This window comes from Pelecanus crispus, chromosome 5 (assembly GCF_030463565.1).
Source record: "Pelecanus crispus isolate bPelCri1 chromosome 5, bPelCri1.pri, whole genome shotgun sequence".
In the NCBI taxonomy this organism is placed as follows: domain Eukaryota; kingdom Metazoa; phylum Chordata; class Aves; order Pelecaniformes; family Pelecanidae; genus Pelecanus; species Pelecanus crispus.
The window spans coordinates 22,499,296-22,519,932 of NC_134647.1; the positions used below are offsets into that span (position 1 = coordinate 22,499,296).

At 36.8% G+C, this 20,637-nt stretch overlaps 1 protein-coding gene across 1 annotated transcript in view; it reads right to left on the reverse strand.

The window, feature by feature from the left end:
- Positions 1–271: 271 nt before the first annotated feature.
- Positions 272–20,637, reverse strand: part of STK39 (serine/threonine kinase 39) — a 104,215-nt gene continuing 83,849 nt past the window's right edge. The window contains exons 15-17 of the mRNA XM_075710886.1: positions 19,372–19,440; positions 4,484–4,548; positions 272–346 (exon numbers count right to left, since the gene is read on the reverse strand). Coding sequence (XP_075567001.1) covers positions 272–346; positions 4,484–4,548; positions 19,372–19,440 — 209 coding nt within the window. The remainder of the gene's footprint in view (positions 347–4,483; positions 4,549–19,371; positions 19,441–20,637) is intronic.

Consider the following 20,637-nt stretch of genomic DNA (forward strand, 5'->3'; position numbering starts at 1 on the left):
AGAAAATTCCTTTTGTAACCAATAAATACAGCCACCTGAGTGCATTTCCACAGGCTTTTCACTTAGGGGGAATCCAAATCAACTGCTAAGAGACATTTATTAGCATTTCGAATGTTAGCAGCAGCGGTGTAGCTGTGGGCTTTGCTTGTTCTGACTTTGTGAATTGCTAGAGAATGAAGCAGAACTCAGTGTGTGGTGCATTAATTTTCCTTTGCATCTAAGCTGGCCTCTTCGCAATCTCACAATTCGGCTTGGGGTCAAGGGACAGACATCAGCTGACACTTAACTGAGCAAACCCAATCAGTTTCACTTCATCAGGAATCTCAGTGCCATCACAGCCAGAGGCCTGCAAGTACAAACAGAAATGTTTAGTGTATCACACTACAAAGGAGGATTTGACAGCCAGGCTATAAATTTTCCCCGTATCACCTAGTCAGCAAACAGCTTGCTTGAAGGAAAGCTTTCAGACTGCTTGGTGTATCCTCTGCCAGTGTCAGCCAACTGCATCCTTAATTTTAGCAAACTCTTTTAATCAGTATTAAAATTATGAAAAAAATACTGGGAAATGAACACTTGTTTGTTCATTTTGAAATTGTTCAACCCAAACTTTCCAGACTGGAACCAAATTTGCTTTTATCATGTGAGCATGCTGTTTTCACTCATGAAGAGCAAATAACTTACATGTATAGAATCCACCTTTTACCATTGTGCTGTAGATACCAAATGTCTCACAAATCCAGCTATCAAGTCTGTTTGGAATACCAATCCACTGAATTTTTCAACAAGAGATTGAAGCTGTCAACGAAGAGTAAATACTAGTATTTGCAAAAGGACAGCTCCTTTCTGACAGTACAATCTAGTACTGAAAATTGTATAGTTGAGATTCTTCAGTAAAGTCCGTCACAGTACAAACTCACACAAGTAATTAGTTCATTTTTCGCAGATAACAGTAAGAATATAAAACCACCCTGCTCAGGACTGAACCGTTACTTTATGTCTGCTTTAAAAAAATTATACACACTGTAGGCAAAATATTTTTATGTTTTGATTTTTAAATACAAAATTTGCTTCTGTAGGACAGAAGTGACTACATTTTAAATAAAGTTTTTTATGCATTCTTCACCTGTGTGGTAGATAAATCAAAATAATAATACAATTGGATGTAATGGTAAATTACTTATGACAGATGCCTTCAGACTCTTTGGCATATCCCCCCCCAAAAAAGTCAGAACAATTTGTTCACCCTATAAAAATGCTCTTGATCCTTTTATGCATTAGCAGCAGTTGAACCCTTTAGTAGAACTGGTTTGTGTATGTGCAATACAAGGAAAAGAGCTCTCAGATTGTGAACACAAAGTGCGCCAACTGACATTATCCATTGAGTTTTCATGACCAAAAATAACTCACTCAGTACTTGCAGAAGCATTACATCAGGCTGCTCCTTCAAATTTACTTTGATCAGACACAGAGAACAAAAGTTCTCTCTTCAGAGTACTTCACAGGTCTTACTCCACTGAAGCAGAAAGTTAAAGGTCTGAGATCATCACCATAATTACTATTAAGATATCTCAATGGTTTTTTGGATTGGGAATTTACTAAAAAAAAAATGGAGTTTGAATTTTGCATTTCAAATATCATGATAAAAAGAGCTAATATTATTAACATCATTCTACACTCTAGCTATCGATCTCCTCAAAGCAATGCTAAGTAACATACCTAGATGGGTATAGATTTTTAAAGGCCTTCCTTATCAATAAATATTGTCTAATATTTAATGCACCTGGAACCTATTAGCTTATATTTTGTGTTGAGCATAAGTACAACTACTATACACAAACTGCAACATACAAGAAAAGCTCTTAGTATTTGCAATTCACTGTTTAGTGACTGAATGCATTCTTTCATTAATTTTTTTTCCTCCCTTTTTCATATGAAAAATCCTTACATAAAATGCAAATTATGCTGCACAATATCTGTGTTTCCTTGAGTGTTGCCAAGATTACTTGTGTTTTAAAGCAGCCCCCTTTCCAAAGTGTGGACAGCTGGATCCTGCAGGGAAGTCATCATTCTGTGTTACCCAAGACAACTAAGGGTGGTTTAGTACCATATATGTTTTGTACAATGAATCATTGTAAGATCAAAGATGCACTGTTAAAAAATGCAAGAGGGAGATCCAACCTTAAAGACAGATTCATCCAGACACTTCACTTTAATAACTTTCTTTACCATTTTCGCAATAATTAAAGACAAGAACAGTTAAGACATAAGTTGTTGTTCTTTTTTCCCCAAAGATGAAAATGCTTGCTGTTTGAATAGAAGTATTATATACCAGCAAGATACCAGCAAAAGCAATCTGCAAGCAGTGAGATACTACTACCCAGATTCCTAGTCCACAAATAGTAGTAACTAATCCTAGACTAAAGAGAACTTTTCAGTTGAATTCTCTGAATGGATATAGGATTAGGTACATTTAGAGTTGGAATCCCCATGAAATATTTACCAACAAAACGTGTTTTAATCAAGTTGTTTACAAGTGCTCTCAAATTCAGTGAGACCTTGCTAAGAGGTAACAAAGACTCAGTAGGGCATACAAACAAATGACAGAGTTCTCGTAAGCAACAATTCATTTAGCAACTCCACTACACAATATAGAAACAGGCAGAAATGGAACATATACTAAATTAATCCAAAGATAAGAATTAGGATACTTCTTGGGGTTATGTTCTTTTCCCAGGAAGTAGGAAACTAATGCAGGAAACCTAGGTTAAAAATGTCAGGAAGAAACTTAGGTTAAAAATTAACATCAGAAATGGTTACCTAGCCAATGAAACTTACTTTGAGAAGGGACAAAGACATTGATTTTGGATTGTCTATTAATTCTGATTATGGTAAGGACTAGGATTATAACAGCATTCACTCATTGGAATCTGAAATACCATGTGACATTGACTGCATCCCAGCAATAAATCCAACTGAATCACAGAAATACTCCAACCTAAATTTTCAAGTGGACTTGTTTTCAACGTATATAAAGATTAGCTGGATACTATGGGATATTACATTTTGGAATCTCAAGCCTCTATTTTAAGTGTGTGAACTAGAAACCCAGACTTCTACCAAGCCTCTGGAGTATCTGTGTATCTAAATGCTCTTGGTGAGATGCCACTGACTACACAATAAAGCTAAGTCAGATGTTCAGACAGCAAGAACACAGATCAGCTGCAAAAAGAGAAACATCAGCCTTTAAGCTATATTTAGATAGTAAGGGCCACAGAAATAAAACAATTTGAGTTACATGTCCTTTTTCCCCCACCCAAAACCATTCTCAAAAGAAACATGTAAGTCCTGGTGATTTTACTGGACTGTAGAGGAAAAACGGGTCCAAATGATTTGGTCAGTTAAAGCTACTCAAATCTATATTTGAAAAATGACATGGGAAGAACAATCCTGAATCAATACATTATCATCAACTAGGTCACTTACTCTCTAAAAATGGCTCTCTACAGCCCATCTGAAGCAGCTGCTTTTATAAACAAAGCTGTGATTCTGGAGACCTACTTATCTAACAGACATTCAGTCTAGTCTTTTCATATGCGGCTGAGTCACTCTCAGCAAGGGGTGCTGAAAGCTAATTGGTAAGAGTTTGGTATTTACATAGCTAATCATTCAATACTTTAGGTATGTAAATTTTTCAACTTAATTTTAGCAAGAAATAAAAACAAATACAGCACATCAATTCTGAATTAAGTTTTTGCAATATAAAGTTATTAATACTATATTAGATCTATTGTGATAGCATCGAGACTGACCAAAATTAGGACCCGTGGTCCAGGGCACAAAATGCAGCACAGAAAACAGTCCCACGCCCAAAACCAGGGTCTGATGTTGTATACCCAGAAGACAGAAAGAGGTGGAGAGGGAGAAACAGTAATGAAATACAGTGGGAGCAAGATCAGCTTGTAAGTGTGAATGGTCAATTGGAAGAAGGTTGAAGGGAAGACTAAGAAGAAGCAAGCAGCAGAGAGGGCAACCTGCATACAAGAAAAATGGTGGCAGGTGTTCGAAAAAATGGGATTGGAACAAAATGTCCATTAGCAGAGGACACTGCAGCCAGGGCAGAGCTGAGGGAGTGGGGGTGCGGGGGGAGTTAACCTAACAACTACAGTTTTCTCTGCTTTACTTGTTCCTGCAATTCTTCCCAGCGGTTTTCTCCCTGTAGTTTCTCACTTAAACGTCAGACTTCCTCAGAACTCATGTGACTGAACCTCCTTCTCCCTGCACAGTTATGGAGCTGTGTGACTGTACATATCCCTAATGTCCTGTCAAAATAGGGTTTAGGTTTTTTCTCCCACACATGGCAATTTCAATCACCTTATCTGTCAACACATTTATTCAGCGAAATAGCTGTAAATGAGATAAAATCCATACTCTGTGTGAATACTGTGATAATTAGTTTGTTTCTTCCCTTTATGCTTTTACTTACCAACTTAAAAGTCAATGTTTTCAAGGCCTTTGGATCATCTACTATCTTCTGTAAGTTAGCAGCAACTGTAAAATAAAGTATGAAAAAACCCATGATTTACAGAAAATTACATTCGACATGACATCAAGCCTCATGTTAAATCTTCTAAATTCTACACACATATGTGTCTTTAAGTCACCATTTGAATCATTTAATCACTCTCTGTCATTTGAAAGTCAGAGGGCAGTTGGGTTACCATAATTCCTGCCTCCTTTCTTTTGCAGTCACTGATACTTTGTGACTATGTTAACTGATTCAGGGGAAAAATCTGCCTGAAAACCAAATGACAGAAAAAAAAAAAAACCTACTAATTTTCAGCTTAGTCTATTCCATAAATAATGAACAATCACACAAATGCAAGTGCAAGGAAACTGGGAGAATCACACAGCCGAGGATAAGCTGATGGCTGTCATGATTTATACCATGTTTCTACTACAGCCAGGGCCACCATCAGCACAAGTTTCTAGGAGAAGGCTGAGCTCACTGTCCCCTCTAACGTCTGTTACTCCTGGCTTTATGTGTGTGCTTCTGTCCCATTTTTGGGCTGGCATTAGTACCTGCACAGACTCTTGGTGATCTGTTACAGCTCACTACCAGAAGAAAAATGAGCAAAAATAAGAGAGTGATACAAAACAAGCTGATCTTCAAACTACTCCCTCAGTAAGCATGACCAAGATTTGTGATGTAACTGCAATAAACAATTTAACTACATCTACAGAGCCCGAGCGTCCAGAGAAGGAAGCTGTATGCCCTTAACAGAAGTAGCAGGAAGGGAATAATTTACTCCTTGAAAACAGAGGAGGAGACAGGAAAATAATAAGCCCTTTTTCTATCAAAACACCTAAGTCACACTTTTAATTGGTCTATTTTTTACAATATTGCTACCACTAATCTTGACCAAAAAATTGGCTGCTTTCAGGTTTGTACATTTCCTAAACTTGCTCCCCAGCTTTGCAGTCATAGATCCCGAGTTAACTCAGACCAAATCATTGAGACCCTTTGTTGAAGACTGACTTATGAGCACAAGATGCCATCAACAGGACATCAGCATGAGATAAAGACTCCACACGTGGCAGAGCTGTTTAGACGAGATTTTAAAAAGGAAATAAACAGGTACTGAGTAGCAGACATTTCTTAGTACACCGAGTGGGTAAGTACCATAAAGCAGAGATTCAAGAAACCAGATGTTCTCCATAAATAATACTCCACAGACTTCATAAGGTGGAAGATATACAGCAACCATTTGCATGTTGAATGTCCTACTGCTACGAAGTCAGGTTCCTACTTCCTCCATCTTCTAACATCGTGATGATAAGATTTTCACTCCTATCATGCCTGATCATATATGATTGACTGTGTAGTAACAGAAATTAGCCACACAGGTTGAAGTACAGTATTTGACAAGGGAATTTAGAGAAGTAAAAAACTAGGCCAATCTACCACTGATAAATCCACATTAATTTGGGGGGATCTAATTTTCTTTATACCACTGACATGGCATCAAGGATTGTTTATACACCTGTAACAAATTTCACCAGGAATGAAAGGGTGTTTGAAACTAAAAACAAGCCTTAAAAGCAACCACAAGGTACATTTTGTAGGCAACACTTTTTGGAAAGAAAAAAAATCAGCCTTCAGTGTTAAATGAACTCAACTACAGGCACTACAATAGAAAGTCTTTCTGTTTTCAAAGCTTCATTATTCATAATCTTCTTTATTCTAGTCAGTAAAAACAGTTTTTATTTTTATCACACAATTAACTTCCACAATCAATAAGTCAATTTTATTGCAATACCTCCTACCTGATAAAATACATGCAAATACAGATAATGCTTTTCATTACAATTAATACTTAGAACCTCATACATAGGCAAAAAAGAGTGTTCAGCCTCATTGCTCCTGAAGCCAGGATAGAATAGCTTCCATTTTTTATGTCTTTTTAAAAAAAAAAAAAAAAATCTATAAAATAGGATCATGCACTCAAGAGCAGCTCTGGCTTATCCAAATCCCTGTAACACATGTCTTTAAAAAAAAAAAATAAAAAAGAAAGAACAAATTATCCAGCTAGCGTTAGCTGGCTTCACTGAAATGGAGCCACAGTCCTACAAAGCCAGATAGGAGTTGGGTCCTAAATCCAAAGATTTTTAACTTCACCTATTATAAAATGTTACAAAAAGATACACTTCAAATGCACGCTCATCTTCAGGAGGGGCAGCCTTTCATTTAATGTTGAGCAGCTGTAGAACAACTAAGGCAAGTCAGCATGCTGCTTGGCTATTTTGCCTGAACGTAAAAACTTCAGCTGCCCTTAGGCAAAGTTACTGTTCCTGCACTTGCAAACAGCAGCCCATTATCAGCAAGTGTTTTAATGAACTATCATACAGTGGAAAGCGGCACTGAGGACTTCACAAGTGGTGTCAACATCTTAAAAAACCCTAACCTTCCTGCTGATTCTTTACCAGGGAGAAATTAAAATTTTCAAAGCAAAAATAGCAAAAGATAAACTAGCAATATATGTAAATAGTTAATTCTAATTACTTTTTTTTTTTGTTAATTAAACACCAGAACAGAAAGGAGTGATATTTTAGATAGACATCATTCTTCAAGAAAACTGCTTTTCAAAGAACAGTGCTCATTAAAAGGCTACAGGGACACAGTTTTATTTGTTAACTTGTCTTTACTTTTAACATGAACATAAGCCAAAACTTTTACGTATAAAATGCTAGAGAAACTTCTGAAGCAAGCATATGAAATATGCTTTATTTTTGCTTCTCTGATGGACCATAACTAGAGTGGGACATGTTTAATCAAACAGAAGATTAAGAGGATTTAAGGGAGTAATGCCAGATGTTTTCAGGCTACACTTGAAAATTAGAAAGCAGACCTGCAAAGATTCCTTAATACTAGAATACAAGTTTACATAAAAAATAGTCACACCTGCAGTTTCCTCCAGGGAGATCTTTCCAATTTCAATTATACACATTCAGCATTTTTCAAGTAAAACTAGCATTTCACCTGTGACTTTTGGTACTCCATGTTTTAGAGTTTCTAGTCTTTATAGAATGGCAATAAAAATTATTTTGCCAAAATAATGTCATTAATCCCATTCAATCAAGCCACCATGAATGCAAATCCCCCCAAAGGCCTGCTCTTTCTGCAATATCTGAAAGCATAAATAATTAACATCAACTAAGAATCAAGGACGTGTGCGTAATTACCTAGCAAAACCATACAGTCCTATTGGTATCTTTTTCATTTTTCTAACTCCGTGCTTTTGTTTTGCTAGGTCTTGTCCTTATTTAGACTGCAAGGCCAACAACTAGAGGCAGCTGTCTGAATTTGGATACCTAAGTCTGCCTTTCAGGAAACTACTTAAAATATGGTTGGGTTTTTTTTGTTTTGTTTTGTTTTAGGGATGAGACAATAATTATCCTTTTCACCTTAGTGCAAGCCAAAGGTTCTAGGACCTCAGTGAGTACACAGCACTGGTCATGTCTCTCTGTACCTAAACACCTTGAAGATCTGGGCTCAACTGGTAACTGGAATCTTTTGCGGCCTGTAGTCAGCTAGAAAAAACAGCAGTAACCCATGAACTGCAGGTGTCCATAGCATCTCTAGTTTTGTTAACTGCCTTTAGAAATAGAGCCTGCAGCACAGGCAGCAGAAGCCATCCAAGCAGTTGAAAGTCCTTCCTGAAAGCCAGCCTGCAGTGCCTTCCAATTATTTCTTCAGAATGTTTGGGGATACCATCTTAACTACAGTAAAGACATACTCAAAATTACAAGTAGAACAACATACTCTAGAGTGGAATACTCATCCTACGTTAAATGCAATTAAATTAAGCTATCAGTTGCATTAAATATAACTGACCTACCACTCTTACAAATATACTTCTAAAAATTTAGGACTATTACTAAACCTACACAGTTTGGACCACTAAGTATGCAAAGTCCCCTGAAAGACAGAGAAATTGATGGCAGACATATACTCACACCAGTAAACAATATTCTCACATACAAGCAGTTGCTGATACTGTTCAGCCCTACACAGAATTACTGATTGCATCAGGCAAGAAAGAAAAACAATTACTTTTAAATGGAACTGCTATTAGGCTTTACTGATGAACATCTCCCCCAGACACTAAATTTAGGCTCTTTTCAACGAGGATAATGATTTACTAGGAAGAAACTTACTAACCCTCCTAGTACAGTTCATGTACAAAATTTAAATTTTGCTTAAATACAAAAAATGAGCCTAAAGTTTCTAAATGCAGGTGAACCCAACCACATCTACAAACACTACGGAGGAAAATAACCATCCCACTCTCACCACCTCCTCCTCCCCGCCCCGCTCCCAACAATTCTTCTACTGCAAGTTAGTGAACAAAGTCAATTTAATACAGTAATGCTCATTCTCAAGTGAAAAGGAGTTTCACATTAGGAGTTTCTAGAGAGGTAAGAATCATTTTCTCCACTGATACTTAAATTATTTGGAAAAGTGGAGAGTGTTGTAAAATGTATGTCTCTGGATTCTACTTGACACCTTATCTCTAAGTTAAGTATACCACAGTTCCTATTGACAAAGCCATTTTTCTTTGAAGTACTCTGAAGTCATGCCTTGGATGTTGTATTTCTGAAATTCTTAGTAGATTAGTTTGCCTGCAAGCAGCACTAATTGCCAATTTCAAATTCTGTTGGAAACTCACTGTTTCTACAAGGCCTGGATATACTAGACTCAACTGTATTTTTCAGAGTGTTTTCTCAAGATGTTATGGCCATGCTCCTATAAAAGTCAGAAGAAGAAACATGAACAAGATAACTGCAGGAAAAAATTAAGTGGTGCTGGAAAAACCTTTGCCAGCAGTAACCTCAAGTAAATAGAGTATACTTCAAATCATGCCTTGGAGCAAAAGCCCCCTTCAAACGTTAGCAGCAGTTAGCACAATAGGCTTTTTGTTGTTTACAACAATAAATGAGGTGTCGTTCTGCTTTCTTCAGAAGGCTTCTGAAGGACATATAATCAACTTATGTACCACAAATCATTCCAGGTTCCTTTGCAGATTTTGCTCAGTGACAAATGGTTGTGCCATTCTGTCAAAATAAGTGTCTGCACTTGTGGAACATGCAATAGGATAAAAGGTCAAAGCCAGCATATAAATACACACAACACAGGCTGCTAATTGCAGATGTAATAAATAGATACCCCCCGCCCCCCCCCCACTACAGTCCTCTAGCATGCATATTTATGTAGAATATACTACAAATAACTCTTTGCTATATGACAGTTTTGGCCAAATGACATCAGTTATGATTTTTAAACAAGCAATCAATATAAGCTGAGGTAACAGAACAAAAAAGGCCATCTTCAAGATCACAAATAAATAGAGAGAATAACTATACTTTGGGCAGTCTCAAATAGCTGTTTTGCTCCTGTAATGTGACAGGACTCTGTCTGGTTATTTAAAATTCTTAACACAGCATGAAATGGCTTCTGAATAGGGAAAACTTCTGGAAAAGTTAAAATTAATGAGACAGTAAATAAAGCTATATGAAGTACAGTAGAACTATTTCCAGTACAATGCCAACCCAGCCAACTGAGCCGGAGACATCTGGCATAAACACAGACACAAGCAGAATCTAAAACTTGAGATGGTATTTTGGGGGTGCTCTCAAAAGAATAATGATTCATCTGCTTTTCCATTTTGAAAAGAGTGGATAGGGAACCTCTGACAGTATGCTAGGTTCAACAGTTTGCAAAGCTATTGCATATTGTAATCCTGAAATTCAGATATGAGGAAAGGGAAAACATTATTCAGGCACAAAATTATTGCCACAAAAAACCCTGAAAAATTATAAGCTCTGAGAAAATGAAAAATATTTTTAGTAAGTGAAAAGTGAAATAATTTTATGTAGTCCAAAACTCAGTCTATAAGAAATAGCCACCTTCAACTACTCCCTACTTCATCAACAGTATTGCTGTTAGAGAGGCCAAACTCAAAGCTCCACAGATTTATTTGCTTTCCTCCTGATTGTTTCAAATATTACCTCTTTCCCAACAGTAGGCAGTTATTTTGCCATTTTCATCTGACACATAGAGTTCTACATAATTAACTGCCTTGGGAGTCTGCTGATTTGAGGATTAATGCTGTATTCTCCTGTATGGGTCTTAGGAAGCAGGATGCCTGAGTGACAGGGAATACTTTTCAATGGAATTATCACTCCTGAAAATTCAGCTGCTGGTAGGGCTTTCCTCCAAAGGGCTGAATTTATTATGCATGCTCCTGAGGTAGTTTCACATAGTGCAAGAAGTTCATTGCAATGTATACATTCATTTATATTTCATACTACACAGTGGTTTTCATGCATTTGCAAGTTCATAACAAAATCAAAACTAAGTTTTAAAGCCTAGCTAGCACTGGATTATAGTATGTTATGCAAACAATCAAAGCAATCAACCTTTAGAGCTTTTGGTAACAATTCCTCCAGATCTCTGACTTTCTTATTAGATAATATTAGATAATAGCTCACAAACTGTCTGCATGAAAGATTCAAAGTGAGGTCAAAAAGGTCTTTTAAGTGCAGCATGATTCCATTAGTTCACCCATTCAGGATGGTAGTCATAAAATCCCTTTTGTTTATGTTGCTTGAGAACAGTAGCAAGGGAAATATTAAAGCATTTTGAGATCTGTGGCAGCTAACTAACAAGTGTTTATTGCTAGAGGACTGCAAGGAGCTAGACATGATTCTTATAAGAAAGAAATAAAAGAAAATAAAAAGATCAACAGCAAGCCTGGCTTCTCTTCTGAGGAAGCTATTGGACACTGATAAAGCAGAAACATTAAAAACATTTAGAAATGTATTATTTATGAAGAGGCTGTCATTAGGAATTTATCAAAGGGAGATTAAGGCTCACAAATTTGTCACAATTCTCAAAGTACATTGCTGAATCAGTAGGTATCGATAAAGGCAGTGAGAACTATCTCCATTTCATCATTTGATACTTTAATAACCATCAGCTTGATCTGCAGCCTCACAACCAGAAAACACAGCTTAAAGAGGACAGCTCTTAAGGCCAAAGCAGTTCTCCCTTGAAAGGCACACTGGGAGGCTGAAAAAGGTCTCCTACAGCATCCTTATGAACAGGACTAAAATTTCACTGTGCAATTCCCACAGCTTAAAGTAATTATTAAAACCACTTGAGCCCTGTGGTTCATATGGGTTCTGAGCCCCAGTATTGTAAACACGGTAAACCCAGGAATGTATGTGTATATGAAGTACCAGGCATGAGGAAGAATGGTACCAAATAAAGCCATCCTCACCTCCTGAAGAATGGCCCAACATACAGCAATAGTAAAGAAAGCAGGCAAGCAATACTTCAATTATTGACAGAATACTCATAGGTGCAGGTTGTGCTCCCCCTAGTGAGTACCGAAATCTGTGCTGATTTAATTTAGGTATTAGTTCATTTATTCTATATGGACAACTAAGGCTTAGGCTAGTTCATATATTTTTAGACATTTTAAAGGACATTAACTAGTAGTTTGGCATGAGGGTATCTTGTTCCAAAAAAAAAAAAAAAAAAAAAAAAAAAAAGGGGGGGGGGGTGGGCAGGGAAAGTGGGACCAAAGCTTTAACAACTAACCAGTTATTCAAAAGTGGAACAGGCAAAGGCATGGAAGAGACATCAGGGACATATACTCCTGATTGACCTCTACAGACAAATAACGACTTTAAATATTTATCCTTGCTCAAACTGAAAAAATAAAAGTGTATGGAATAACAGTAGACTTCAAATGACTTCACATTAAGACCCATTAACATGGGGTATTAATACCCAGGGGTCACAGACAGGAATTGGAAAACAGAGGACTGAAAGTTATATACAAGATTTCATTTTTCTTTAGGTAACTGATGGAAAAATTCCCACCCAACAGAAGCACCACATTTATGAAACAGGAGCAAAAATGGAAAATGAAATAAGTTAGTGCTAGAAATCTACCTATTTCAATTCCAATAACACATTATTAAACTCCCAGATTCTCAGTTTTTTAGTATGGATATCTGATCCCAAGGTAATGTTTTACATTCTATAATCGGGGGCGGGGGGGGGGGGGAGATGACTGAAATGGTAACTGTTTTTATTGATTACATTAAAATATGAATAATATGAATATAACTGGCAAATTGTACCTTTTCCCAGAAACTCATGAAAAAACAGAAGGCTGATATTTCAGATTGATTTTTTTCTCCCCAGAGCATGTGAACAACCCTTAGGCAAACCACCGCACATTTAAAACAAAGTGTTATTAACAGGTAAGTAGAATATATTTGGATACTTAAATGCTTATCTATTTCAGACCTTGATTCTGCCTGTATCTAATGGGGTAGATTATCCAGGAAGATGAGGGAGGAGTATATACAGATTTCACAATTTCCCCTTCATTTTGAGAAAAGCATTTTGACGATCCTGAGCATTCTAAACCTCAGTCTAGTCTCAAATGAACATTGAAAATAAAAATTCAGACCTGCTGCCCAACATTGCTAGTAGGGATATTTAACAAGCCTGAGATATTACAGTAAATTGTACTCATAAATTCTCTATACAAAACAATGAGTCAGAGTACAAGGTTGAAAAAATCGTTTGCCAGTGACTGAATGTAGAAAGCAAGTGCTAGCTTTCAGACAAAGGTTTTGACAACAGTTTGATAGTCATCAAGATACTGAAGACAGCTCTAACAAATATCTTCATCATGCTGGATTAGAATTGAAATGTAGGTCTATGCAGAAATAAGGCAGGTCACATTCTGCTATGCATTACTTTGTAATCTTGTCTCCCCATCAGATCTTCACAACTCCTCCTGTCCTGAGTTCTGCTATGAATTATAGATATTGTTCTGACAAAACTATTAAGATGATGAAATAGCAGCCAGGCTACTTCAATACCTTATACCTGAAACTTGAAACACGGAAAAATATATTTAGAAAAGACTCGCTGATGTGCAGGAGCTAGGTTCTGATACAGACTACCTCTAGTTTGAAGAACCTCAATAAAATCTTATTTTGACATACTAACCACTTGCAGAGAAGTGAATGCAGGACAGAAACAACAGCAACTAAATTACTATCGAAAAGAGGAACATTACTTACATGGCTGTCTTTGCAATTTCTGATTCAAATTCACAGGTTGGTTTTTTGTTAGTTTGTTTGGTTGCTTTTTTTTTTTAAACTAGAAAGGAAAGACCTCAAACTACAATTCAGACCTATGAGGGCAGGGAACACACTTCAGGCCTAAGAGTTTATCACCTATTGTTATCAGGCAAAACCCAAACTAATCCCACTAATAAATAGATGGATTTCTTCCTCATTTGCACAGTTAAGTAGGAACTGGTGGACTGCATGCTGAAAAAAGGAACTTCCTTTGAAGGCAACTGCCAATTCCACCTTTTTTTTTTCCCTTGAAGTAACTAAAAATTATTATTTACTTGATCACGGCTATGCGACAAGCACATTTACTATGATACATGAATACACATATATGTGTAGAGAACAATTTACACACTTGGAGAATTTCTTAAGTCATGTATTTATAGTTCTGCCACAACCACCATTACAGCAGCGCTGATTCTTCACCTAACACAACACTGTTTTTTTCACCTTGAACCTCTAAGTTTTCACCACACTGAAAATTCAGCAAGGTGGGAACTTGCATGAAACCAGCCAGTTTCACACAATATACTTTCTCAAGTGCACCTTTTGTATACAACACATATAGCTAAAATAACTTTGAAGGTGCAATTAGATGCAAAGCTTGATTACCTGCAGGTGTACCTCAAGCTTCCAGAACTCCTGGCAGTCTAGTCATTATGAGTCACCCTTCAATGCATTAGCTCTAAATGAGCCAGATGTGTTGAAATATTTAAGTCCTTAGTTAAACCCTGGGGATTTTAGAGATATTCTCCTATCTGTAATGCATGTGCGTATCTCGCTAAAGAGATACGGAGTTACGTGCACATGTTGAAGACACAAGAGTTTCTACAAAATGCCTTAAAATACAGTCAGGTTTTCATTCAATCTGTAAGTTTCCTTCCTGGATAATACATTAAAAAGAAAATGTAAAGTATTTAGGCTATTGTTTGAAATTAATCGTTAGGGTCTATAAAGGCATTTTCTCATTAGAAAGTTTATGGGTACACTGAGCTTTGGAACATATAAAAATGTGATACACTTAACTAAAAGTTCAGTTATTTCACTCAGTTTGAACCACAAGAATAAACCAACACAAGAAAAAACAAAACTTCTCAACAAATTCCCTCAGAGATTACAAAAATCAGTGCATCTCAAAACATTACTGATAATAAATGACAAACCTATGCTGCCTTCAAATGGTAGTGCTATCCAAGTCACCTACCCATAGCAACATTACTGCTCTTTGAGGACATAAATTAATGCAATATGTTTTCTACTCGTGCAGCACTATCCCATTTTGTGGTTACAGTATGATAATAAGCCGGAATTAGTTGAACAACAGGCATCACTTCATTCAGTTTCAAAGATGATTAATCTAACAAGACAGCAAAGTAAACTAGGTATAAGCAAATGCAGAGCAAAACCAAGGAAAGCAAAAGGCTTTTCTATGAATTGGATTATCAGTGCCACTATGAATTAAGATGTTGTTGCAGACAGTATTCTAACAAACTGGGCTTCTGCTTTTTCATCTTTCCATTTCAGTATGAAAGTACCTTCAGCATCAGCAGACATGACACTGTAAAGACAGTCAGCTGTTTCAATTTCAAATGCTTTAATACTGTGATTAATTGGGAACTATACGTATCACTTACTGTTTAACATCCCTTGAAATAATGACATTCTGGATTTGTTCAGATACATGTTCTCTGCACTCAGGGCCAAATAACCCGTTCACAGCCATCATTTTTTTTTTTTAATTCTAGATGCCAACTTAAGCCCTGTCTACTTACCACAGTAACTGCACCAAATAGACAGGCTATTCTGTGCCACCCCCACCCTCCCCGCCCCCCAAAAAATCCAACAACCCCAAAACCCTAGTCAAACTATTATGGCGTCTATTGTATTCACACTTCTAAGAAAACATTCAAGATGTTGATGAAACAGCTTGCTATTTTCAAAATACAATCTCATTTCAAAATATGATATATTGGGTTTTCAGCTGGCTTTTCTAAAGACATTAGGCATTTCAGCAGGAAGCTTTTGTTTTGACCAACTAAAAGCTGTTCTTCTGGTTACTAAGTGGATACCTGGGTCTGGCTCCAGCACCACAGACAGATATCCATTTACCACCAGTTAATGCCTTGTGTATTTAAAAGTGAAGGTACATCTTCCATGATGCTCAAGGTATTCACAGATACTTTTTGAACAAAAACACCTAAAATAAGGGTACATTAATATAGTGAAGGGCAACTGCACATATCTTGATGGCATGGATATGAAGGGTTTTAGTTAAGCAGTATTCCAGGAAGGGAAGGTTTTTTTTTTTTTATATATATATATACACACACACACACACACACACACTGCAATTTAACACCTGTAAATACACCTTTGGGTTCTGAAATTTAAGCAAGGCCTCTAGAAGATTAACTATAGCCTAAGGCATCGCTGAAATTATATGCACATTGTATACACCAGTGAAGCAGGATTGCAACTATGTGATTTTTAAGAGAATTGACTGTTGATATGATTTGAGTTTCCTTTATGGTACCAAAAATACAATAAAGCATTACTAGATGAATGTTTACTAGCTAATATACATATATTGCATATACACACAGGGACATATTTCATCTCAAAATGTATTTTGAAAACATTCCAGATCTTTCATATGATTTAACACAGCTATTTTGGCACCACATAAAAATACCTCATCAGCTAGATACCAATGCCTACATATAGGCTCCAAGACTCATTCCCCTCTGCAAATGCAAACTCTAGACTGCTTTTAAACAAAATACTCTGCACTGATTTCCTTGATCTAGGGACCTCCTCTGAAACAACACTACTGTCAATAAGAACAGAGACCAGTCAATCGTAGCCAGAACTCAACATGCAAGATGGGATTTTTGCTTCTCTGCAGAACAGGTAGCTGAACTTACTGCTTATCTGAATGGAAATCTTCCTGGGAAGCCTCTGTTAAGTGAAGCAAATCCAGCAAGACTCAAAAGGTGAAGCGTGTTGATGCTTAGCAGCAAATTCTATAGAACTTACATGTCAGATGGTCCCTACTAACAGCTTCAGCTCACGTATGCCATGGCTGTACTTTCCACAACAGCTTTTGCTGACTCCTATTCAAGTGTCCTTTCAGAAAATCAGCTGTTACGCCAACAAATTGTTGAGTTCAACATAAGCACAGGTATTTTCACCTTTCTTTTTTCTCCCAGATTCTACACATTCCAACATCCATTAGAAGAAACTACAGGAACAACTTTTATGAGACTGTCTCAGAACTTGGTTTTCATTCATGTTATAGAGGCTGAATTTCTGCATGCTTCAGCTGAAAAGTGAAAGGTAATTTGTCAGCTGCTTTCAGTCTGGAAGCTAGTGGAATCAGTTCTTCTGGTGAAGAAGGTTAACCAGGCTCTTCTGCACTATTTCCTTCTTCCTATATAGGAAGATTTTAAACCTTTTAATTTTGAGTGAACAAGGTGGCAAAATCATTTTACACAGAAAATTAGTTTTGTAAGCAGATTTACATTTTCAGCACCATCTGCTCTCTTACACGACCTATTGCTTTAAACTAAGGGAATGAAATATTTCTTAGGACTGCACTACTACAGTGAAATTCTGAAATTTGCAATAATCTGCATTTAGCCAGTTCTCCCAAAGCAAATCACAAACATGTTCTAACTTAAGTCCAACTTTGATTTTATTTTAATTAAAAGTAAAATCACATTTAGCAGAACTTGTCTTTCAGTAAAACATGAAATCTAAAGTAATTTTCTAAGAAGATAACTATGTCCAAACACTTTTGAAAATTTGAACAACCTCACGGGTGAAGCAGACACAAATGAAAATTACAGTACAAAGTCATGCAAAAATTTGTGCCTGCAGAACTTGAGGTAAGGTACAACATGAATGAAATTAAATTTAAATGGAATGCTTTCATTATATATATAAAAAATTATTTCCTTTTTTTTAATACCACAATAAAAAGATAAACAGCAAAGAACAGAAAGGACCACCATCATAATGCTAAAAATCAAAGTCTGAGGCAATTCAAAGCATGAACTAAGCAAGGAAATAAGCTTTTATTATTAACTAGACAGTATCTCTAACCCTGCTAGGGAAAACTTACTTAAAGTCCCATGACTAAAGCCATGAGGGATATCTATCTTCTTTTGCTTTTCCCCCATCACTCCCTCTGAAAGATGGTAACAAATCCCATTCATGGTGCCATTTCCACAGAATTACTTGCACTTTGCTTTGGAAGATAACTTTGCAGCAAAGGGAAGAGCGAAGCAGGGAAAAGGGGTCTCACTGGGTCCCAGGACTTGCACTGCAGGATTGCCAGCTGTGACTCTGACTTCTGTGCAACACAGAGTGCCAGCTACCTCCCCAGGCAGGTGGGATAGCCAAGAGAAAACAATTCTTCTCTCAGCCAGGAAAAAAAATTATTTATTTATTATTTCTAAGTGAAATAAGGTACCTTGTGGCAATGAAAACCCTAACAAAAACATCATCAGCAGTATGGTAATGACATTTTTCATACCAGATGTTTAAAAGTCAGCAAACTAAGGACATGCTACCCCTCTCCCCTGAACCCCTATAGTAACAGCATAGTAGAAGTGACTCAAGAGGGCCTGCTAGCCTGTACAGTCTGCGAACCTCCCCTAAATACTTCTTAAGAAATTAAAATAAAAGCATAGATAGGGCTTTTGTTTCTTAGATCAGCTAGATTAACCTGTATTCTGAACATACAAAAGCACAAAGTATTGGCTTCTTTCTGAAATACTTTAGGTACACTGCAAACGCACTGAGAATGTATTTAGATAATCTTCCAGGCAAGTCACATGAACTTATGGATTTGTAAAACTCTCCATATCACTGAGGAGTTTGGTAATGATATCCAAACCAATTGATAGGAACTTCTCTGACTGCAACACAAAGATTGCTTTGCTAGTATTCCTTGATTCCCTTTGCACACATTTAGCACCTATACTAGCCCTCCTCTGATTTTGGTAACTATGTATCTACTGGTCTGGAGCAACCAGAAGAAAAGGAGGAACTGCAGGGAACTAAGCACTTCCAGATTAACCATCTTTGCCAGGCACTGAATTTCATTTAAAAAAAAAAAATTACTGAAGCACAGAATAGAAAAAAATAGAGAAGTATCTTTCCTGTCAGCAGCCAGAAAACATCTCTGATTATCTTTTTTTTTCTACCATAGAAATAATATCTCCAGGTGCAATTTCCATAGATCCTGAACTCTGGCTTGCTTCTACTTCCATGAACCCAAGCAGAATACTTACTAACTTCAGAGCTGCCAAAGCACACTTTGCAAAATCCTACCAAAAAATCATTTTATTGTTAAACAAAAAAAATTAAGTTAGTACAAAAATGATCAATCATTGAATTGTAAATAAGCCTGCAGGAGATCTATATTATATCATCCCTCTCAAACCACTAAAGAGTTCTGACTTCCAAAAGCAATCCTTGGACTGGTATCAAAATTGGCTTGTTGATTGAACTATGCATACATGAAAGCAAAATTAGGACAAAAAGGATTTTGTGAAACCCAGCATTACAGAAAACATTTTTCACATCCATTTAACACAAACTTGTCACAAGAGCGTAATTGCAAACAAAAATGTAATTTACCTATAACTACATCATGGCCATCAACCAGGCCTGCAGAGAACAGCTCCTGAGAAACGCCATCTGCTGTGTCTGTCCAAAAGGTGAAATGAATAAGTATGAGAGCCCACAAAAACAACAAAAGCTATCAGTCATCCAATGCAATTTAACAAAAATATATTTTAGTTCCAAAACACCCATGGAGGCAGGCTTGAATTCAAAATTATCTTTAATTAGGAGGAAAAAAGATAATTATCTTATCAGCCTCTGCACAGCAAATCGCATGAGGTGATGACTTGATTCATTGCAAACCCCCTACAGACCTTTCCTGGCCACTAGCATTTCTCCTCTATTATCTAACTATGTACTACACAGTTTACAAGTTCAGTATCTTCACAACCAAGAAAATAAACTATGTTTTGGTGTTGTTTTCATTGTTTTCTTTATCCCCTCCATTGTTCTGCATATCTAGATAGAGACATGCTGTATAGGCTTTCTTGTTTTGTTACCAGTGGGGCAAAGGAGTTACATGAACAGTCATTATTTTGAGCTTTAGGCTTAAAATAGCTTTTCAGTACTGTGACCCAGGAAATTCAGAGCTTTAGATCAATTTTGCATCAACTGTTATACCCAAGTGGGTTAATTCCTAAGTCCCTATGACTAGTACTTGCTCCTGGATAAAGACTTTAGAAAGCTTAGAGGTAAGTGGGAAGAAACAGCAGGAACAAGCCTAAATTCCAGCTAAGTCTCAACTGTAATATGGCCTCAGCATCAAACATCTGCATGGAGCACATGCTTTAAGGCAGTTACACAGTTGCATCATTTCCCCAAGAAACACACACAGGTGAAAAACAATATAGCTGAGCTAGCTGCAATTTCTGGAGACCTCTGAAGATGAGAATCATAGTCGCCTTCTGGCTGCCTCAGTGACTGACGACTAGGAACAGTCCTGGTGTACTTTACTATGCCGTATCCTCTATGTTTTGACCAAATAAGAACTCTCAAATGGTTTATGTAACTGCTTAGAGAGTATTTAAGTAATTCTTTTGACAAGTGACTAAACCAGGATGCTCTGTACCCAATTAAGTAAGAGATCTCTTTTGTTATTACCCATTGCCAGAATCAGTGAGAAATGCAGGTAGACAACAGTATATCCATGCACAGAACTACTGCACATGAAAGATACTATGATTTATAGGAAAAGAGACACCTTTTCCAATCTGGATTCATTTTTAGGTGGAAGGTCTTTGAAGGCTATTCTAAATATAGTGAATACTGACTTCTGAGAAA